General features: G+C 59.9%; 6 protein-coding genes across 6 annotated transcripts; 3 read left to right on the top strand and 3 right to left on the bottom strand.

Annotated features, from left to right (window-relative positions):
* Nucleotides 1–1,925: 1,925 nt before the first annotated feature.
* On the bottom strand, nucleotides 1,926–7,070 carry MYCTH_2300299 (uncharacterized protein). The gene is made up of 3 exons (XM_003661143.1): nucleotides 3,429–7,070; nucleotides 3,183–3,375; nucleotides 1,926–3,060 (listed from the first exon to the last, which is right to left on the bottom strand). Exons 1-3 carry the CDS (start codon nucleotides 7,029–7,031, stop codon nucleotides 2,141–2,143), a joined length of 4,716 nt encoding a protein of 1,571 aa, XP_003661191.1. The 5' UTR covers nucleotides 7,032–7,070; the 3' UTR covers nucleotides 1,926–2,140.
* Nucleotides 7,071–8,769: 1,699 nt separating this feature from the next.
* On the top strand, nucleotides 8,770–11,119 carry MYCTH_2300298 (uncharacterized protein). The gene has a single exon (XM_003661142.1). It carries the CDS (start codon nucleotides 9,088–9,090, stop codon nucleotides 10,852–10,854), a length of 1,767 nt encoding a protein of 588 aa, XP_003661190.1. The 5' UTR covers nucleotides 8,770–9,087; the 3' UTR covers nucleotides 10,855–11,119.
* Nucleotides 11,120–11,360: 241 nt separating this feature from the next.
* On the top strand, nucleotides 11,361–13,163 carry MYCTH_2300296 (uncharacterized protein). The gene is made up of 2 exons (XM_003661141.1): nucleotides 11,361–12,169; nucleotides 12,296–13,163. The coding sequence occupies exons 1-2, from the start codon at nucleotides 11,629–11,631 to the stop codon at nucleotides 13,018–13,020; spliced, it is 1,266 nt and encodes a 421-aa protein (XP_003661189.1). The 5' UTR covers nucleotides 11,361–11,628; the 3' UTR covers nucleotides 13,021–13,163.
* A 60-nt stretch (nucleotides 13,164–13,223) lies between these two features.
* Nucleotides 13,224–15,677, bottom strand: MYCTH_2300294 (uncharacterized protein). The gene is made up of 2 exons (XM_003661140.1): nucleotides 14,643–15,677; nucleotides 13,224–14,437 (listed from the first exon to the last, which is right to left on the bottom strand). The coding sequence occupies exons 1-2, from the start codon at nucleotides 15,092–15,094 to the stop codon at nucleotides 13,306–13,308; spliced, it is 1,584 nt and encodes a 527-aa protein (XP_003661188.1). The 5' UTR covers nucleotides 15,095–15,677; the 3' UTR covers nucleotides 13,224–13,305.
* Nucleotides 15,678–16,554: 877 nt separating this feature from the next.
* On the top strand, nucleotides 16,555–17,585 carry MYCTH_2133058 (uncharacterized protein; the record flags this gene model as incomplete). Its single annotated transcript, XM_003661139.1, has 2 exons — nucleotides 16,555–17,189; nucleotides 17,374–17,585. Coding segments are annotated over exons 1-2 (552 nt in total), but the record flags the coding sequence as incomplete, so codon positions are not given.
* A 230-nt stretch (nucleotides 17,586–17,815) lies between these two features.
* MYCTH_2133056 (uncharacterized protein) lies at nucleotides 17,816–20,279 on the bottom strand. Its single transcript, XM_003661138.1, has 5 exons — nucleotides 19,984–20,279; nucleotides 19,849–19,880; nucleotides 19,447–19,725; nucleotides 18,685–19,352; nucleotides 17,816–18,592 (listed from the first exon to the last, which is right to left on the bottom strand). Exons 1-5 carry the CDS (start codon nucleotides 20,186–20,188, stop codon nucleotides 18,565–18,567), a joined length of 1,212 nt encoding a protein of 403 aa, XP_003661186.1. The 5' UTR covers nucleotides 20,189–20,279; the 3' UTR covers nucleotides 17,816–18,564.
* Nucleotides 20,280–20,461: the final 182 nt, after the last annotated feature.

The following is a 20,461-nucleotide window of genomic DNA, read 5'->3' as shown; positions in this document are numbered from 1 at the left end:
GTCTCCCAAAATGAGAGAGGCTCCGGAATAGCAAGAAGAAAAAGAAGAAGAAGAAAGAGAAGAAGAAGCCAGGACCGGTGCAGGCCGCCTGGAGAAACCAAGGCAGGGAATTAGATGCCACACCACAGGAGCGGGGGAGGCCTGACCGAGTGCAAACGGACCGACAAGCGAAGACGAGGCTGGACAGCAACCCGCGCCGGGCACCTGCCTGTCGTCCCTTGACCGCCTGTCTCGCGATGGCCGGGGACGTGATCGGTATGGCGAAAGGGTAACAAAAAGGGGGGGCGGGGGGCGGATGGGAAAACAAGAGGAGGACAGGCAGCGTGTTGTAGGCCGAGAAAGGAGGTGTTGCGGAACCGTTTGGCCGCTCTTGACTGGAGCAACCGGCCGCGGCAGGGCGTCACACGCGGTGTCACGACAGCAGGACAGGGCCTACGGTCGGTTGCCTCGTGTTTTTCTGCCGCCCAGGGGGCAGGGCTGACTTGTTGCGGTGGTGGAAGCCCGACAGTGAGACGACGATGACGAGTGACGGTATCTAAGGCGAGCCCGAGATTCCGAGACCTCAGCAGCAAAAGAACGAAGGGAGGTTGTGATATGGCCGCGTCGCTCGTTCAGTCTCCCTGTCGTCCTGCTGACTGCGCAGGTTGACCTGGCCCCCTTTAAGCCAGCAACAACACGCCGTCCAAGCAAGCCGGCCACTGCATCCTTCCCCTTCTTTGCCATACCAGGCCCGATCCTGTTGTCCAGCACTTTGTCCCCTCTTTCACTCGGAAACCTCCATGGCTAGCATCACGGCAATCCAAACCTGTTTCCTCAAACCGGCAGAAAGCGACTGCAAACGCCCACCAAAGGCTCAAATAAGGTTCCCTGCGTCCTGCTCCGGATACCTGCATCCAAAGAAATAAATAAATAAATAAATAAACAAACCACCAGCTCTGCCTTGTATCAAAATCACCGCTTCTCTCCACGTGACAAACAGCGGCTAGACAAGACGTGGACCGGGTACGTGCGACCTGAAGGAGACATTGGAGCAGGAAGGCGCTAGACTAAGGTGGGGGAGAGAAAGGACAAGAAAGAAAGAAGAAAAATATAAAAAGGAAAAAGGAGAAGAAAGGAGACACAACGACGCGGGGACACAAACCTGGCAGAGATCTCAGTCCCTGCAGGGGTCCAGGACTAGGGGTTTCGGCTTCGGCGTTAGTTGTGGTAAGCGGGAGTGAAGAGAGAGAGAGAGAGACCATACCATACGCACATACTCTCCGTACAGGTATGTGTGTACGTGCATTGCCGGTATGGAGTTCCCGAATGACTGAATCAAGGGCCAAGAATGAGCATAAGTCGGAATCAACATGACACGCTCTATATGCAAGTAAGCCGTCCATGTAACTCCATGTACCGTACATTTCTCTCCCCTCCTCCTTTTTCAGGTCTTTGAGGTTCAGAGCACAGCTCGGTGTTTGTCGTATGTCCTTTCAAAAAAAAATGCGGCACGCTCATGGCCACGTCGTTTCCGCCCTGTTGTTGACATTCCTGAATCCGACCCGCAGCTTGTTACCGCCAAACGCAAACGCCCGTCTCTCTCCCGCGCTATCTCTCTCTCTCTCTCTCTCTCTCTCACCGGAACTGCCTCGTCATATTGATCGGTGAAAAGAAGAGAGCAGAAAGCAAGAGAAATACTATAGATTGATGGAACCAAAGACGCAACTCGCATCCATTTCCCGATTTCCGCCCGGGATGTCGCTCATCCCCTGATGCAACGCTATCCTCAGACCCAAACCGTTGCCATGCCTATCCCGGATGGGATGCCTTCTAAAATCGATATACGTATGCCTTCCGTGATGCGCCAGCTGGTTATGCTCAGAGGAAAGATAAACTGAAAAAGAAAAGAAAAAAAATCAATATGGCCCCTTTCCCCGTGGAGCAGAATGGTATCCCGGCGCCCGCCGATGCAGAAAGAGGAGATCTGCTCTCGTTTCCCGAAACTTCTCCCTAAGCAATTCCTTTTCTTCATATTAAAAAAAAAGGAAGTCGACGCCTTCCGCATGTGACCGTAAACCGTTTACGGCCTCCACCACATCCGCCCACTCAACCCAGCCTTGACTCCCACCTTGTTCCTCCCCTACCTCACACCCCTTAACGATCAATGACCACTACTAGCAGCAGCCACCTGCTCTGCCTTGATCTGCCTCAGCTTTTCCAACACGAACGCCCTCCTCTGCTGGGCCACGAGCGCCGCCGTTGCCACCGTGCCCGCGCCCGCGCCCTCCTCGCCCGCGACTGGTCCCGACACGCTCTTGAGCTGGTCCAGGAGCAACCGCAGATGCACCTCTGACCGCATCTCCGGGCACTCCCACGTCGTCGGGTGCGTGTATCGGCACACAAAGCAGGCCTGGAACTGCATCTGGGCTTCAACCGGCGCGATGGAGGAGGGCCCTGCTGGTGCAGGTGCTGGCGGCGGCGGCGGCGGCGGCGGTATGCTGTGGACTGGAACCGCTGCCGGTGCTGCTGCTGGATTCGAAAAAAGAGGGGAAGCAACAGAAGTTGCGATAGGAGTGTAGGAGGGGATCTTGGGGACAGGGATGGGGGTAGTACTTTGGATGATTGGTCTGGGAGGAGGAACTGATGAGCGCCGGCCTGGGTCGACCTTCACATCGTCGACGGTCCAGGCGATGCCTTCACCTGGCAGGGTTTTTCGGATGAGCTTGTTCTGGCTTGGGTTGCGTCTGCCGGTGGCTGGATGTCCTGCCAGTGTTCCTGCTGATGCTGTTCCTGTTCCTGCCCCTGGTCCTGCGGCACCAGCTCGAGCGGGGGCAGTGGTAGCTTGGTGTTGGCCCGCCGGCTCTGGGTGTTTGCGCGGCCGACCCCTTTTGCCGGGGGGTTTCTGGGCGAGGGCCTTGTTGTTTTCGTCGGTGTCTTCGGCTGGCGGCGGCCGGAGGACCGCAGTGGTTGTGGCTTCTGGCCCCTTGACTTTGGGGTTCCGGGGTTCGCGGGAGTACTCGCGGGAGTAGCGGGAGTCGCGGATCTTCTTGATCGCGGCCCGGGCGTCGAGTGATTCGGAGTCTGCTTGGCCTTTCGTGAGCTGTTGGTCTTCGGTGCTATTGACTTGCGGGGCTTGGCCTTGGGCGTGACCGGAGTGCGACTGGCACTCCGCGCGGTAGCCTTAGAAGGAGACTTTCTCGTACCTTGTCTGCCTGGATTCCGCATGTTAGTTCTGCTAGACTCACCCGACCGCACAGTGTCCTCGTCGGTGGACTCGGGCTCGCTCTTATCGCTGCCGACAAAATCGCCGTCGACGGAGCCCCGATCGCTCTCTGCAGCTGCGGCAGCTTCCTGAGCCTCGTCGAACTCGAATCGGGGGCCCGTATAGTTGGCAGCCTGCATGCATTGGTTAGCCGAGGCCTCTCGACAACGACTGGAAAACCACCTACTCCGCGGCGACGGCCGCCCCGGCCGAGCTTCTCCATGTTGCGCTCCGCCTCACGCCGAGCCTCCTCCGCGCGCTGCTGTAAGATCTGGTCCCAGACGCTCATGTTGATAGTCTGCTCGGTCTCCTCCTGCAGCTCCTCTGCAAGCGTGCCCTCGTCGTTGGCCCAGATGCGGGCAAAGGCAAAGGCAGATTCCGCCGACTTGTCGTCTCCGGTCTTGGTCTCCTCGATCATGGAGCGGTCCAGGAGCTTATCGACGGCGGCCGAGTCGTAGGTGATGGTTTCTTTCTTCTTACCCTCGCCAAATAGGGCGGCCGCGCCGTGCTTGAGAACCGACTCAACGTCGTTCGGAGCATCCTCCTCATTGTCCATGGTTTCAATGAGCAGATGGTCCAAAGCGAGCTTCTTCCTACCAATCTGGAGAATCTTCTCCTCGGCCGAGCCCACCGTCATCAGCTGGAAGCAGAGCACCTTCTTGCGCTGCCCGATGCGGTGAGCGCGCGACAGCGCCTGGATATCTTGGTGCGGGTTCCAGTCAGGGTCCAGGATGATCACCGTGTCCGCGGTAGCCAGGTTGATACCCACGCCGCCTGCTCGCGTGGAGAGCAGCATGGCGAAGATGTCCGAGTCGGGCGCGTTAAAGGCGTCGATCTTTTTCTGCTTCTCCATACTCGACTGACGGCCGTCGAGACGCTCATGCCGGAGGCCCAAGCCAGCCAAGAAGTCCTCCAAGATTGTGAGCTGGTCCAAGAACTGGCTGAACAGAAGCACTCGGTGACCGCGCTCCTTCAGCTTCGGCAGCATAATCTCGAGCAGCATAAGCTTGGACGAGGCTTCAATCAGATTACGGCGCGCCACCTCCGGGGGGGCGCCCCGGTCCTCGATGGCCTGGCTATAAATGAACGGGTGGCACAGGCACTTGCGCAGCTGCATGAGGATGTTACTCAGACCGGCCCTCTCGTTGGCCTTGAGTTTGCCCTGGACGAAGACGGACCGGATGAGCTCCGGGTTCCGTTGCATGATCGACTTGCACAGGCGCTCCTGCAAGACGGTCATGCTCACTGGGAGGATGATCTGCGCCATCGGAGGAAGGAAGGTGAGGACCTCGGCCTTTGTCCGGCGAAGGAAATAAGGCCGGATCAGACTGTGCAACTCGGGCAGGTTCTCCGACGTGATCTGAGCGAATTGCTGGTCAAGCTCCTCGGCCCGGAAGGACGGGTCGATGAACTGCAGGAGGTTGAACAGCTCGCGCTTGTTGTTTTGCAAAGGCGTCCCGGTAAGCAGCAACTTGAACGGGATGCGCAGGGCCTGGAGGGCTCTGTATAACGTGTTCTCGTCGTTCTTGAGAGCTTGGGCCTCGTCGACGACCAAGCCCGCCCACTTCGTGTTGCCGAAACGAGAGCGCGTCTCATTGTCCTTGGCCGATTCGTAAGACATGATGACAACGTGCGCCTTCATTTCCCGCGGCCCGTTCGGAAAGAGCTCATAGTCCAGGGCAAGCCTCTGGGAGACTCTCCCGCCATAGTAGGCCACGACCCTGAGGTCGGGAGCCCACTTCTTGATCTCCCGACGCCAGTTTGCGCATGTCGCGTTGGGGACGACGATCAAGAATGGCCATACTCTCGGGTTATCCTGGATGAAGCTGGAGAGGAGGGCGACGACCTGGACGGTCTTGCCAAGGCCCATCTCGTCAGCGAGGATGACGCTGCGCTCCTCACGAAAGTTATAAAGCATCCAGTTGAGGCCGTCAAGCTGATACTGCATAAGCTTGCCCCGCTGCAGCCCTTTTGGTTGCTGCTTGACCTCGATGTCGGCGCAAAAGTCACGCTGGCGGAACTCGTCGATCCGCGCCACCATGTTCTTCCACGGCTCCGACTGAAAGTGCCTACCGTTGAGGAACTCGCGATAGGCCTCGCAGAAGGCGTCGTAGATCGGCCCCGTGTCGGGAGCCGGCGGGGTGTCCCAGACGGCGTCATCATACCCCAGGCCCTCGAATTTGACATAGATCTTGATGACGTGGTGAATCCGGCTCAGGTCGTCTTCAAACTTATCTTTGACGGACTTGGCCCTGTACTTCTTCTCGGCCTCGCGCGTCCTCGGGGCGTAATGAACATCGAGGATGATGTCGGGGGTGATCCAGGAGTCATGTATCGCCTCCTTCTCGGTCCACCGAAGGAGCGAGTCGACGTGCTGCCTTTCGCCATCAACAGCCTCGTCTGAATCGTTCCCAAACGTGCGCTTGACGAAAGCCTGCCTCATGATTGCGCTGACAACGCCGTGGACCCAGGCTCCGGGCATCCAGATGCAGTGGTTGTACGATTTATTCTCCCACTTGACCAGATACTCCAGATGTTCCTCGTTGTAGTCGGTTATCGGCTGGTCCTTTTTGTACAACCTGGGTTCGCGCGGGCGCCATGCCACCAGCTTGTCGACTTTTTCCTCCTCCGTGTCCTGGCAGGCCTTGCACATCCAGGAGATTTGGTACTCCTGGAGACGATGCTTGCGCAGGTTCAAGGGATCGTCGAAGACGGGATCCCGGGACTTGTTCGGATGCGGGAGGTGTTCGTAATGCCACGCACGACGGCAGCGGCCGCAGCGAAAGAAGACATTCTCGGGGTTGTTGACGAGTTTCGGGTCAACGGGGGTGATTGGGTCCACACCGCCGTTCTCAATGCGCAGTGCTTCCTCCTGCTTGGGCGTTTTCTTTTCCGAAAAAGGCACGCAAGACGGATTCTTTCCGTAGCACGCTTGGCAGACGTCGTGCCTGGGAGCCCGGGGGTCCTTCTGCTTGTAAATGCCGACGCAGAACCGGCACTGCAAGACGAACGAGTCCTCTGCGACCTTTGTGACACGGTGGTCTCGAACACTGCGGACGCCAAGGCATGCCTTGTGGTACGAGTTAGAACAACCCTGGCAGCCGATCAGAGGCCCCTTCCTCTCGTCAAAGCCGCATGAATCGCACACGGTCTGATGAGCTTCCTTAAAGTCATACGAGGCCGCCTGGAAAACCTCACGCATGCCGACGACTTTGGGCGTAGCGGAGGTCCTATCTTCTTCGACGTAGAAGGTGTCGTCATCCTCGAGGAAGTTGTCGGCCATGGCTCTGGTATTCCTGTTGGCGCGCGATGAGCGACGACGAGGCTCAAACTCGATATCCGAGTCTCCGCCCAGCGACGAGACCGGTGCTGACCGTCGCACCGTCGCGGTTCCCTTCCTCAGGCGCCTTCGCCTCGTCTTGACAATATCAGATTGCACAAAGGCAAATGTGGGATCGTTCGTCTCTCCGTCCGAGTCCTGGAGCTCGTCTCTGTCGTCGTACTGGAAGCCCTGATTGAGAGCAAGGCTGGCTCTGGGCCGAAGGCGCCTGCCCCGTCCTGTCTCTGCTCCGTGTTCGCCCTCGCTAGAAACGAGATGCGAGCTGGCGCGCGTGCTCGCCCTGGTGCTACGCCGACCATTTCCAATCTCCAGGTAGTCATCAATCAGGCCTCGTCTACGGCGTGTGCCGCGAAGGTTTTCAAGCTCGTCGTCATCTACAGAGGAGTCGTCGGCTTCATCAGAGCTTGTGTAGTCCGCATCCCGCTTCCTCTTCTTGGTGCCGAACTGCATAATATAGTCATCTTCTTCGTCCTGGTCGGAGTGTCAGCATAGGCACTGAGTTGCGTAATTTGTGAGCGGCTTTCAGGAAGGACAAGTCTGAGAAAATAACGGAGATTTGAAAAGGGAAAAAAAATCATGTATGGGAGATTGGTGAAAAGGTCGGTTCAGGGAGCACCGCCAAGGTTCTTCATCATCATCTTCTTCTTCTTCCATTGTCGCCCAATACAACCCCAGTTGTCGTTTCGACCGAGAGGAAACGGAGCACAGTGCCCTTAATCAACAGCTGCAGCAGCCGAACGCAAGATGCACACGCTCCAGAGCCCTCCCTCATTCTTACCATCTTGACAACCGGTCGTAATCTTAGAGAGGATGAGAAAAGGCTGTCGATCGCCGCAAATGAGGACGGTAGAGTGAGAGGGAAAATGATGTGACTAAGGAATGAAGGTGATAAAATATAGCAGATGCGTCAACCAAGAACAGCGCAGGCCGATTCGAGTAATGTTCTCGATGTGCCCTTGTATCGTAGTTGGTTGATGGCGGTTGCGTATCAAGGCTAAAGCAAATGTTGTGTGAAGAAACGAAGCCGGCGTTTGCAGGAAAATCTCAAAAGCTGAGTCGATAGAGACGAGGGGCGAGAAAAGGCACAATGTCAAGGTTGGGTGATGGTAGATGGGAAGAAAGTAGTCGTCGGGCAGGCACGAACAGAACCACTCTCTCGGCTTGAGACGTCTCAAGGCCGCACCATGCACCACTCTTTTGAGAGCCACGGCATCCGCGCGACGGAACGTTGGTTCCTGGCTCTACTCGCATGCTACCCTCTCAACCCAAGCGTTTTGCAAGTCCAGAGCCAAAGCACAAAAGAAAACCAGGATCGCGCACGAGCGTCATAACTTACCCTTCGTCTCCCACGAGTCCTCGGCTCGTCCTCTCCAGGATGGTAGTCTTCTACCTTGACCTTGTCGTAACCCGCTCGTTGTGCCGGCGAGAGCCATGGCAATTGCACCTCGATATGGACCAGCCTAGGGCCTTCCCGCAGCGGCCCCCCGGATACATCTTCCGTAGAGCCGTTTATCTTCCCGTCTGTCGCGACCGGCGCAGGCTCGTTTCCGTCCGCGGACGGGGTGCCCACGCCATTCAGGGCCAAGGGATCGGGCCCATCCTCGTCGTCGCTCAGGTCGGATTGAAAGGTGAATGGTGCTCGTTCCATATCTCCTTGGGCGACAAACAGCTCATCATCGGAGTCCGACATGCCATTGGCCTTTTCCATAAGTTCATTCGACCGAGTCGGTTGTCGCTCGGGAGCGGCGCCGGGGAGAGCTTGACCGGTTGGTTCTTTGAGCAGGATAAAGAATCAACAGCAGATTCCTCCAAGAGTCGAATTTATCGGATTGTATACATACCGAGTGCTCGCGAACAGAGTATTGCGCATGTAGTGGTGTGCCGTACAGCATCGACACAGCAATATCGTCGTCGGGGTCTCTCACTGGAGACGCGACTGCGATCGGGCACGCGTTTTCCAGCTGCATTACCTAGACCAAGCAGGGCTAGGTATGTATTACTGCGAAATACGGATTACAACTCGGCACACTCCTGCGCTGTTAAACCGTGCTGAAAACTGTGTCGGTAGGGCCTCCTATTGGGCGAAAGAGGATAACTAAAATGGAGAATGCAGCTCAGTTGTCTGGACCACTGTGAACTTTTTGGTGACAGGGGTTGAAAACAGCTCCATTGAGTTGAGCGCAGGCTTCTCGCAACTACCTGCTTCATACCTACTACATTTCACATACACTGCTTTTGCTCTCCGTACGCTGCCTTCATCGGCAGCCTCGGGAGTACGGATTCAAATATTGTGCTTTTCCATTTTAATTAAGACTCTTTTAATAATTTCGAATCTGAATTGGAGATTATTTTCCCTTCTCCTCTAGTGGATTACTCGCCACTTCAAAGGTTCAACTTTTTTTTTTTTTTTTTTTACAACAGATAATCGTCAGAAACATCTCGTCGATTCCGAGTTTGAGGCACTGTACGCACTACTCGCTGTCAGCTTTACTGCACGACAGGCGACATGAGCCTGTCGTCCCTGGCCCACCGAGCGGCGAGGCCTTCCCTCTTGGGCAATCCAGTTCTACGGCTCTCTTACACCGCACTTACCACCACCAGACATGCCTCACTCTCAGCCATCAACAAAGGCCTGGTGCGGTCTGAGCAGGCGAGGCCACAGGGGCCCCGGCCCGAGAAGCTCAGCGAGCTGGCCGCGGGGACCAAGCGTATGACCTACGCTGAGCGACAGGAAGCCAGGAAACGACTCGCCGAGGAGCGGCCGTCTTTCAAGATCCGCAAGGGCAAGAAGGACATCACCGAGTATCCGGACCAAGCCAAGCCCAAGTCGCGCCAGGCCCGCTTCTATGACCCAGAGTCGCCGTTCGGCAAGAAGAGCCTGGTCTACCAGATGAAGACGGGGAAGCTGCGCGACGAGCTGAGAGCGCTGGAGGAGAAGGAGACGGAGAGCGGCGGCTCGTCCGACTCGCCCTTTGAAACCAGCGTTCCACGGCCGGACTTGAGGTCGCCCCCGCGCAGAAGATCGGCGAGGGAGCGACAGAGCGTGCGTGACGACGACACGGGCGACGTTGCCGACTTTGTCGCCGAGCTAACACGGTCCGCCGGACCCAATCGGGATGCTCCGCGCGGGGACGTCTCGCGGAGGAGAGAGGCGCCGGCGGGAGCGGAAGACGGCGACTCTCTTGGACGCGGAGGCTCTTCCTCCTCCTCCCGACGAGACCGAGGCGCGGGCCGACGAGAAGACGCCCCGCGGCACAAGAAGGAGGAGGACCGGGACCCTCCCACCATCACCTACACCACCGCAGCGTCCCAGTTTCTGTACGGCAGGTCGGTCGTCGAGGCGGCGCTGCGGTGCTCGCGGCGGCAGCTCTACAAGCTCTACATCTACGGGGGCGCCAACCGGCGGACGCGCGGGGACGACTCGCTGATCCGGACGCTGGCCGAGCGCAGGGGGGTGCCGGTGACGGTGCTCGGGGACGAGCGGGGCCTCCGGCTGCTGAATCGGATGTCGTCGTCGCGGCCGCACAACGGGTTCGTGCTCGAGGCGTCGCCGCTCCCGCAGCCGCCCGTGACGGCGCTGGGCCCGCTCCCGGACGACTACGCGGGCAACCCGCGGTACGGCGTGGAGCTGGGGCACCAGTCGGCCGAGGAGGTGGCGGTCAACGGGAGGCCGGCGAGCCTGCCGGCGCCGACGGCGTCGCACCGGCCGCTGGTGCTCGTGGTCGATCGGGTGGTGGACCCGGGCAACCTGGGGGCCATCCTGCGGACGGCCTCGTTCCTGGGCGCGGCGGCGGTGGGCATCACGCGGCGGGGCAGCGCGGGCCTGACGCCGGTGGCGCTCAAGGCGTCGGCGGGGGCGGCCGAGTCGCTGCCGCTCTTCTCGGTCGGCTCGCTGCCCGAGTTCCTCAGCCTGTCGCGCGCCAACGGCTGGGAGGTGTACGCGGCGGTGGCGGGGGCGCCGGCGCGCAAGCAGCGCCGGCACGTGGACCTGCGCGACGTCGAGGAAGCGGACCCGCTGCGGCGCGACCCATGCGTGCTGCTGGTCGGCAACGAGGGCGAGGGCCTGGACCGCATGGTCGTCAAGAAGGCCGACTACGAGGTCAACATCCCCAACATGTCGGCGCCCGACAGCGGCGTCGACAGCCTGAACGTGAGCGTGGCCGTGGGCTTGCTGTGCTCGGCCTTCCTCAAGGGGGCGGCCAAGGAGATGGAGGGATTGGGAATCGGGTTAGGCCAGGGAGAAGAGAAGGGAGCGAAGGAGGATTTGTGGTAGAAGGAAGGAACCCCCGTGGAAAAAAAAAGGGGGTTGTAGATATTGTACGATCTTGGGCGTTGTGTACGATAGGATACCCTCTATGGCGTGCATGCACGGTACAGGACGGGAATAGATAGAAATGACTCTGGCACATACGCACCGCGCACGCATCTTATGTTCTTTTTTTTTTTTCTTTTTTTTCTTTGGTCGAGTTTTGAGGTCCCTCACAACGAGAATACGAGACTCCATTTTCGCCGTCACCTGAATTTTAGAAGCAGTCGGCCGACGTGCGCTGTAAGAAGGTAGGGAAGAAAGTTTCGTTTTACGGAGTAAAGATGTGTAATCCGCGCATGCATGTGGTGTGCGAGGTAACTACTGTCTACGGATTACAGTGTGAGGGTCACCCCTGCCTTTCTTGACAACCGCAGAGTCTTGGCGTTTGTTTTTGTCCAACCAATCCATTGTCTGTGCAACCAATGTCAACAAATCGGGCAACCTCGACCTCGATTGACAATTTCCAGCATCTGCCTTCCTCTTTAATCTTTGAAAAGATTTCTGATCACAATTAGAGAATACACACTGTCCTCGACGCTGGCTGCTCCGATCGTCGGCAAGCATAAACAACAAAAAATTACGCCCGAAGCGGGCAAAGCTTCCCATACGTAGCCAAACGAGATGCGACCGCTGCCGCTCTCGCTATGGCTCCTCGTCGCAGCCCAGATCGAAGCCCGAGAGCAGGCACGAGCTGATGCGCATCACCAGCCCTTAGTATTACCGACGGCGATTCGAAAAATGCCCGCCGACCGGGGCGCCAAGTTCCACCACGAGTACTGCGCCTTCGGAGACCACACGACCTTCGCGCCGGCGTCGAGCAGACCCCACGCACCGACAGCAGCAGCAATAGCGGCGCGCAGCTTGCATGATGCAGACGACGCCCGACGTCTCTGGGCCAACGCATCGGCCGAGCTCTCCCTCCGCCCGCCGTTCGCCCTCCTCTCCGAACCGGAAATCCCAGAAAAAGACGAGAGCATAGCGCCGGCATGGAGCCTCTTCCGCCGGGCAGCATCAGCCCTGGCTCTCCTCGAGAAGCGCCAGTGGGCCTGCCCGAGCGGGACGAGCAGCTGCTCCTCGATCGGGTTTCCCAACAGCTGCTGCGGCCAGGACGAGACCTGCGTCGAGGTGCCCGACACGGGACTCGGGCCGGTGGGCTGCTGCCCCTCGGGCGCGACCTGCAGCGGCGGCATCTCCGACTGCGCCGACGGCAGCACCGCCTGCGGGAGCAGCATCGGAGGCGGTTGCTGCATCCCGGGATTCGTCTGCATGGGTGTAGGCTGTATGACATCGCATTTCTCTTCCCCCGCTTTCCTTCCCCCCTCTCCCTCTCCCCTTTGTCTTTGTTCTGCCTCCTCAATACTTACTGACTTTTCACCCTCCGGGGGGTTAAAAAACAAAATAACAGGTGTCCGTTACTCCTCGTCGTCATCACCGCCCCCTGCGGCGACCCCGACAACCCTGACCACAACCTCCACCCGCATCGTCTCCGACCCGACGCGCTCCACCATCCTCGTGACGGTCACCACCACCGTCACCCCTTCCGGGCCGCCCGTGACCTCCACCGTCATCGAGACCACGACCGCCTCGTCCACCCGGAGCGGAGGCGGGGCCGGCGCCCCCTTCCGCCCGACCTCGTCCCCGCAGCCGTCCGGCTCGAACACGCGGACGACGGGCACCGGCGCGTACTGCCCTACCGGCTTCTACCCCTGCCTCGCCCGGGCCGGGGGCGGGTGCTGCCAGACGGGGCGCGACTGCGCGGTCACCACGTGCCCCCCGCCACCGCAGCAGAGCGAGATAACCACCATCGTGAACGGTAACGGCGTCACCGTCGTAGTCCCCGCTGATGGTGCTGCTACTACTGCTACTGCTACTACCACCGCGGACGGCTGTGCGGCCGGGTGGTTCCTGTGCGGGCGCGACGCCGGCCCCGACGCTGGGTGCTGCCCGTCCGGATACGAGTGCGGCACGGCGAGCTGCTTCCGGGAGGGCGCGGGCGCTACGGGGGCGAGCGTGGCCAAGGAGCTGCCCAGGCAGAGCGGTAGTGCCGGAGAGGCAAGGGCCACGGCGGGATGGGGATTGGTGGTTGGGATAGGCATGTTGTGGGGGGTGGGGTGGGGTTTGTGGGTTTGAGGCTGTGATATGCGCGGGGGAAAAAAAAAATATCTCCTCAGAGAAGTGTACACACACCGTTTGGCATCGATTGCATGCATTGTACGTGGCGTTTTGGGGGTGTTTGAATTGATGAGATTCATCTAGGAGGCCTACGGGGGAGGTACCGTGCCACAATACTCTCAAGCTAGGGGGCGCACGCATGGCATGGCAGAAGCCGGTCAAGGGGTTGAACGAAGGCTGGTGATAACTATTGTCTTTCTTCATCTTCTTGTCCCTTTTTCATCTTTTTTTTTCTTTCCTTCTCTACGCAGGGACAAACTCCTTGACGCCGCGCTCCTCGCAAAACTTGCGCACCTCCTTGCGCAACGTTTCGCGCTGCCTGCCGACCAGTTCCATGATGTCCTCGACCTCGGCGCCCAGTCCCGCGCCACCCACCCGCTCATACAACCTCACCATCTCGTCCATGACGGCGGCCAGCTGGTTCGGCAGCCAGGTGACGATGGGGCTGCCCCCCGTCGCGGTCGGGTGGCTCGTCCTCTTGATGATGTACTCCCTCGCGAAGCACCAGTGCCGCCACCGGAAATCCCGCACCTGGTTGAGCACCTGGATCCACAGCGCCCGCGTCTCCCTCTTCTCGTCCTCCACCTCCCCTTCAGCCTCCTCTCCGCCATCCAGCCCCAGGGCCCACGCCTTGAGCCCGCCCTCCTCGGCGGCCCGGGCGACCCACTCGAGGAAGCGGCGGTGCTCGCCGGGGCGGTAGGACCGGAAGTCCCGGAGGATCTCGGTCAGCGGGGTGTCGGGCATGGGAATGGACAGCAGGTTGTCGACGAGGGGGATCATGGAGTCGTTGGCGCCGCTCTCCCCGCGGAAGGCGACGCGCCGCCCCCCCTCCCGCCTGCCGTCCTGCTGCTGCTGCTGCTGCTGCTGCTGCTGCTCCTCCTCCCCGCCGTCCTTGTAGTAGTAGTCGCCGTCGTCGTCGGACAGCTCGACACCCTCGTAGAGGACGCCGCGGGGGAACATGGACTGCGAGGCGATGCCGAAGATGAAGGTGCGGAACGAGGTGTAGTCGGCCGGGCGCGAGCGCGACCACATGGTCTCCATGGTGGCGTTGATCCGGCGCAGCGCGGCTAGGACGGTGCGCAGCCCCTCGTTGAGCTCCGCCCTGGAGCGGCGGTGGGATGAGGAGGAGGAGGAGGACGGGGAGGAGCAGGCGTCGATGCAGGCGACGGCGCCGGCGACCAGCGGGCCCGAGTGCTTGACCATCTCGATGTGGACGAGCACGAAGCCGGCCTCGGAAGAGGAAGGGTCCAGGCCGTGCTCGAAGGCGCGGATCAGGCGGAGGTTGTCGGAGGCGAGACCCTTGGAAGGGTCGACGAGGCGGTAGTTGAAGAGGGCGTAGGAGCCGGCGTATTCCATGAAGGGTTTGAAGTTGCAGCTTAGTCGGGGGAACAAGGTTAGATGTTGTTCGGGTATAGCTCTAGAGGTAAGGACATGGAGGAAGGGTAGGTGGGTTGATGGGTAGAATGAAAGGTGGGGGGGGAAGACTTAGAAAGATAGGAGAGGGAAGGGGGAAGAGGAAGGAGAAGAGATGAAGAGAGAAGGAGGGAGGGAAGGAGAGAGGGAGGGAGAGAGATGCATACAGAGCAGCACACTTGGCGATGGGCCGCGCAATGTTGGCCGGCAGCACGTCGCGCGCCAGGCCGTAGCCCTCTCCCCTGACGAAGCGCTCGTGGCAGGGCTCGAGCAGGTAGGCGGAGGCCAGGAAGGAGTAGTCGCGGTACAGGGCGTTCATCAGGGGCAGGTCGTCCTTATACTTGTCGATGGCGTCGGTCAAGTCAGGCAGCTCCCGGTCGACGGTCTCGCCCAGCTTGCCGTGGGCCAGCAGACCGGGCTCGCCCGACAGCGTCTTGACGGGCATCCGCTGGAGGATGGACTCGAGGGCGTCAAAGTCGGGCGGCAGGGTCTCGATCGGGTCCATGCGAGGGAGAAAACCCCGGGTGGTGGACACCATGAAGGCCGGGAGGGACCTGTCGTCCGGGCGGGTGTCTTCCAAGACGGGGAAAGGGGGGACGGTGTGTCCTAGGGAACCCATGGCGGCAGAGGAAGAAGGATGAGGATGTGGATGAGGATGTGGATGAGGAGGAGGTCGACGACGATGACAACGGCCACAACGGTGACGATGATGATAACGACAAGGGCTGTGTGGTTTCGAGAAGATGGATATGACGGCAGAGATCACCAAGGAATCTTGCTCAGGTGCTGAATGTCGGAGATGAAAGCCGGGGCAGCGGCGCCGGACATGTTGTGTTGGGGGCAGTCGAACCGTGCGCCTATATAGACAGAGGCCGGAATAGATTCCGGCCTCTGGGCGTGTTATTTTTGACGCTTCCCTGGCTAAATCGATCGTCATCCGGCCGTTCTCGTTCCCCGGCGGACCAGTTTCTCTTTGTCACGAATCGCGCTGGCCCTCATGGGAGGCACATGATCCAAGTCGGATTTCTGCGGTCGTTCAAGGCAAGCCAGGGGTGGTCGAGAACAACAATGGGAATGAGTTGATGACCTCGTACAAGTTGGAGCAGCAGCAATGAAACGGTTTCCCGAACCCGGTATGGAAGTACGGAGTATGTACTGTACCTCTGAGTAACAAAAAAACCTGTTGTCCGCTGATCGCCCTTGAAAAACATCAACAAATGATCTAAACCCCAATATCTTCGAGTCTGTGAGCAACAGCCATGGTCCGGTCTATGTTTCCTCGTCCTCAGCTTCCCGTCATCCAGGTGTGAGTGAGGGCTGACTCTGGCTAGTAGTACAAACATACGTAGCATTACAGGACTAGTATGTAATGAAATCTCGAGGCCCGCTTTTCTCCGGCCCTAGCCGGCCTCAGCCGGCCTCCTTCCCCGCAGATGGGGCTCCATGCCGAGTCGAAACGGCCGGACGAATTCCGGCCGTTAAGTCGGGGGGGTCCGGAGCGAAAACGGTCACCGTTCCCATGACGGAAGGCTGTCCGTTTGCGGTTTGCTCAGTAAGGTAGTCATCCGTTTGTAGTCTTTCACTTCACTGTCTTATCATTAATGATAGGATTTCTCAGGATGCTCGAATCCGTACTCCGTACCTCCCAACTCTCTCCCGGACTGGTCACCCAACCACTTGCACAGCACAATCCAGGTACGGACATATAAAGTGCACAATAAGAGTGCGAAATTCATATGTCATCCGTCGACCGTACTGCTGACTCACGACATAATTCTAGACTTGAATGCATCATCTCTATCAAATTGTTCCGCTTCGTGAACCTTCAAGTAGTCTGCTCATCTGCTGCGCCTGCTTGTAGTTATGTAGTTGTGCGCGCGAGACGTCCTGAGGATGACGCCTTAGCTCGATCTCGGCGTGGTGTCACCTCTGCCTTCCGATCTGGGTTGAGGGTCTTGATCGTTGTCACCTTCCGTTATCGGTCCCTCTCCCTCCACACACATGCCGCTCCAACAAGCGCGAGTGGATATAACTAAGCGCAAGACGGCAGCCAATTTTTACCCACTCGACCTCCTCTAGCGTCAATCACTCACTCGCCCAATTTCCCCCCTTTCACGGGGTTACCGGCGGACAGCTTCTCTATGCAGCAAACGCCGGCCAGCGACCACTCAAACAAACCTGTCTTCCGCTCGCCGATCCGATTCCACCCCGGCCTCTCCCCCGTCCTGCTCCGGTCCGGCCTTGCTCCGGTTTCGGTTCCGGCTCCGGCCCCGGTCCCGAGTCCGATCCAATCCCGACATCACTGACCCTCCGGAAGTTGAACTAACACAAACACGGACACACACAAACACACGCCGAGAATCACGCACGCACCATGGCCGACCCGTCCACGGCACCCCCGCTGACCCGCGCCTCGGTGGAGGCCGCCCACAAGCTGATCGAGCCTTACATCCACAAGACCCCGGTGCTGACCAACTCCACGCTCGACCGGTTGGCCTCGACGCCCCGGACCGAGGCTGAGCTCGCCGGCACCGTGTGGGCCGGCCGCACCCCGGCCAAGCCGGTTCTGCGGTTCTGGTTCAAGTGCGAAAACTTCCAGAGGGTCGGCGCCTTCAAGGCCCGGGGCGCCTTCCACGCCATTGAGCGGCTCAAGCAGGAGCCCGGCTGGGCCGAGGCGGGCGGGCGCGAGAAGGGGGTCGTGACGCACAGCTCTGGTGTGTCTTTCTCTCCTTTCTCTCTCTCTCTCTCCTCTTTCTCTCTCTCTCTCCTCTTTCTCTCTCTCTCTCTCCCCCCCTCCCCGCGGCCCCCACCAACTTCCCGGTTCTCCCTTAATAAGATATAAAAGAAATAATGACAATGATAATACTAACAAAAGACAATTAACAACAATAAATAAAGGCAACCACGCCCAGGCCCTCTCCCTGGCCGCGCGCGAATCCGGCATCACCGCCCACATCGTCATGCCGTCGACCTCGGCGGCGCCCAAGATCGCCGCCACGCGCGGCTACGGCGCCTCCGTCACCTTCTCGGGCCCCACCGCCCCGGAGCGCGAGGCCGCCGCCGCCGCCGTCATCGCCCGCACCGGCGCCCGCCTCGTCCCGCCCTACGACCACTCGGACATCATCCTGGGCCAGGGCACCGCCGCGCTCGAGCTGCAGTCCCAGGTGGCCGCCGCCGCCGCCGCCGCCGCCACTACTACTGCTGCTACTACTACTACTACTACTCCCCCCCCGCGGGGCGCTCCCCTCCGCGCCATCATCACCCCCTGCGGCGGCGGCGGCCTGCTGTCGGGGACGGCGCTGGCGTGCGAGGGGACGGGGGTGGCGGTGTTCGGGGCGGAGCCGTCGTTCGAGGGGGCGGACGACGCGCGGCGGGGCATCGCGGCGGGCGAGAGGATCACGGCGGTCAAGAGCAGCACGATCGCGGACGGCCTGCGGACGCCGGTCGGCGAGATCCCCTGGGGCGTCATCTACGAGCGGCGGCTCGTCCGGGCGATCTACAGCGTCGGCGAGGACGAGATCAGGAGGGCCCTGCGCCTCGTGTACGAGAGGATGAAGATCGTGGTCGAGCCCAGCGCGGTCGTCGGCCTGGCCGTCGCCCTCTTCAACGAGGACTTCCGAACCCTGGTCGAGCGCGAGGGCGGCGAGCAAGGCTGGGACCTGGGCGTCATCTTCACCGGTGGCAATGTGAACCTGGACCTGTTGCCCGACTTGCTCGCCGTTTAGGCCCTCCCTTCCTCTCATTAGCCTAAGGAGGGTAGGCGTAGGAGTTGGGTTGCGACCAACAAGAACAATGACGATGACGACGACAAGGACGAGTGAGATAGAGCAATCGCCCAGACAATCAAATACCATCAGCCAGAGTATATGTACAGTTACAGCTGAACCACAGCCAACAATTCCCCTCCTCCCCCCCCCAAATTAACCCGAAATTGCAGCGCGAAGCAAGGCTTTTTTTGTTTTGATGTCCCATGCCCAAGGTATCCCGTCCTCGGCGGCGACAGCCCAACCGCCCCATAAGCCAGAGTATCAAACTTTGTTCCCGAGCAAACAAAAAGAGAGAGAAAAGCACCGTCCCGACGCCGATCGCTTACTTCTGGTTCTCGGGGCGCAGAGCACTGTAAACAGTCCTACGTTAGCACAATTCTTCCCGCCATCCCATGGGTCGATGACAATGACGGCCTGATGAAAGGGAGGACGCAAAACTTACCGAACGGCCTTGCCCGCGCGCCAGATCTCCAGGTTGCGGATCTCCTCCATCTCGGCCTCGTACCGCTCGCGGTAGTCGGGCTGCGAGTTGTACTCGAGCGAGCGCTTGGTCTCCTCGCCGCTCTTGACCGAGTCATACAGCTGGTTGAAGACGGGCTTGAGGGCGTCCTTGAAGCGCGGGGTCCAGTCGATGGCGCCGCGGCGGGCCGTGGTCGAGCAGGCCTCGAACATCCAGTCCATGCCGTTGGCGCCGATCAGCGGGTAGAGCGACTGCGTAGCCTCCTCGACGGTCTCGTTGAAGGCCTCGCTGGGGCTGTGGCCGCGCTCACGGAGGACCTCGTACTGCGCGAGGAACATGCCGTGGATGCCGCCCATCAGGCAGCCGCGCTCGCCGTACAGGTCCGAGTAGACCTCCTTCTCGAACGTCGTCTCGTACAGGTAGCCCGAGCCGATGGCCACGCCGAGGGCGATGGCCTTCTCCTTGGCCTTGCCCGTCACGTCCTGGTAGACGGCGAAGGACGAGTTGATGCCGCGGCCCTCGCGGAAGAGCGAGCGCACGGTGCGGCCGGAGCCCTTGGGGGCGACGAGGATGACATCGACGTCGTTGGGCACCTCAACCTTGGTCAGGTCCTTGAACACGGGCGAGAAGCCGTGGGAGAAGTAGAGGGTCTGGCATTGGGTTCCACCCTCGTCAGCACCGACTCGATCGCTAACCCTCCCCCAACAGGGAGTACCCCTGGTCTCGTCTTCCGGCTAAACATACCTTGCCCTTGGTGATCTGGGGCTTGATGGCAGGCCAAGTCTCGCTCTGGGCGGCGTCGCTCAGCAGGTTCATGATGATGGTGCCGCGCGAGATGGCCTCGTCGACCTCGAAGAGGTTCTTGCCGGGGACCCAGCCGTCCTGGATGGCCTCCTGCCACGACTTGCCATTCTTGCGCACGCCGATGATGACGTTAAGGCCGTTGTCACGGAGGTTGAGGCCCTGGCCGTGGCCCTGGGAGCCGTAGCCGATGAGGGCGAGGGTGTCGTTCTTGAAGTACTCCTGTACGGTGATAACTTGTCAACAGGTGTCCTCATCTCACACACCCGATTCCGGACGACTCGAAGAGAAAAAGGAAGGGGGGGGGGGGGGGGGGAATCCAAGAAAAATCCAGCGGTGACTCACCAGGAGCTTCTCTTGGGGCCAGTCGGCACGCTCTGCACACACACACACACACGCACACGGATTACCGTCAGCAATCTCACAAACAACAGGCCACACCGAGAGATCCAATTGGACGCCATCGCAAGAGCAACTCACCATAGACCTCCTCCTTTGAGCCAGCAAAGTCAATGGTCTTGACGCCGCGGACCTGCTGCCGGGCCGGAGCGGCAGCGACACGGGAAGCGACGGCTGAGGCGCGCACGGCGGCGGCGGCGGCGACAAAGGTGCGCTGCTGGACGGCGGGCGAGGCCAATTGGCGCGCCAGCGGGCGCAGAGCCTTGGAGAAGCTGCGGGAGGCCATTGTGACGGGGGGATTGGGGAGCGGAGATTGAGGCAATGGGAGGGAAACGGGAGGTTTGGAGATGGATGTGAGCAACGGGAGGGTCAACAAGTAGCTTTTATGAGGTGCTTTTCACCGTCTCCGTTCCGCTGCTGTCATCGGAGCTGCGGAGTCAGATTTTTTACCTTTTGGGCTGGTTGCTAGGCAAGCTCTCACCGACTTCGGGGCGCTCAACTGCTTGCCTGTGGGTCCCACGTGTGGGGTTCTCTTTACTTATTTCCGGTTTCCCATTGG

This window comes from Thermothelomyces thermophilus, chromosome 2 (assembly GCF_000226095.1).
Source record: "Thermothelomyces thermophilus ATCC 42464 chromosome 2, complete sequence".
NCBI lineage: Eukaryota > Fungi > Ascomycota > Sordariomycetes > Sordariales > Chaetomiaceae > Thermothelomyces > Thermothelomyces thermophilus.
This window is presented reverse-complemented; position numbering and strand designations above follow the sequence as displayed.

Coding starts and splice junctions, on each gene's coding strand:
- MYCTH_2300299 (XM_003661143.1), bottom strand. CDS start 7,031: ATGCAGTTCGGCACCAAGAAGAGGAAGCGGGATGCGGACTACACAAGC. Junction 3,376..3,428: donor GGGGCGGCCGTCGCCGCGGA/GTAGGTGGTTTT, acceptor CAATGCATGCAG/GCTGCCAACTATACGGGCCC. Junction 3,061..3,182: donor GCGGAATCCAGGCAGACAAG/GTACGAGAAAGT, acceptor AAGGCCAAGCAG/ACTCCGAATCACTCGACGCC.
- MYCTH_2300298 (XM_003661142.1), top strand. CDS start 9,088: ATGAGCCTGTCGTCCCTGGCCCACCGAGCGGCGAGGCCTTCCCTCTTG.
- MYCTH_2300296 (XM_003661141.1), top strand. CDS start 11,629: ATGCCCGCCGACCGGGGCGCCAAGTTCCACCACGAGTACTGCGCCTTC. Junction 12,170..12,295: donor CGTCTGCATGGGTGTAGGCT/GTATGACATCGC, acceptor ACAAAATAACAG/GTGTCCGTTACTCCTCGTCG.
- MYCTH_2300294 (XM_003661140.1), bottom strand. CDS start 15,094: ATGGGTTCCCTAGGACACACCGTCCCCCCTTTCCCCGTCTTGGAAGAC. Junction 14,438..14,642: donor ATCGCCAAGTGTGCTGCTCT/GTATGCATCTCT, acceptor CCCCCGACTAAG/CTGCAACTTCAAACCCTTCA.
- MYCTH_2133056 (XM_003661138.1), bottom strand. CDS start 20,188: ATGGCCTCCCGCAGCTTCTCCAAGGCTCTGCGCCCGCTGGCGCGCCAA. Junction 19,726..19,848: donor GGCCCCAAGAGAAGCTCCTG/GTGAGTCACCGC, acceptor ATCACCGTACAG/GAGTACTTCAAGAACGACAC. Junction 19,353..19,446: donor CCCAGATCACCAAGGGCAAG/GTATGTTTAGCC, acceptor ACCCAATGCCAG/ACCCTCTACTTCTCCCACGG.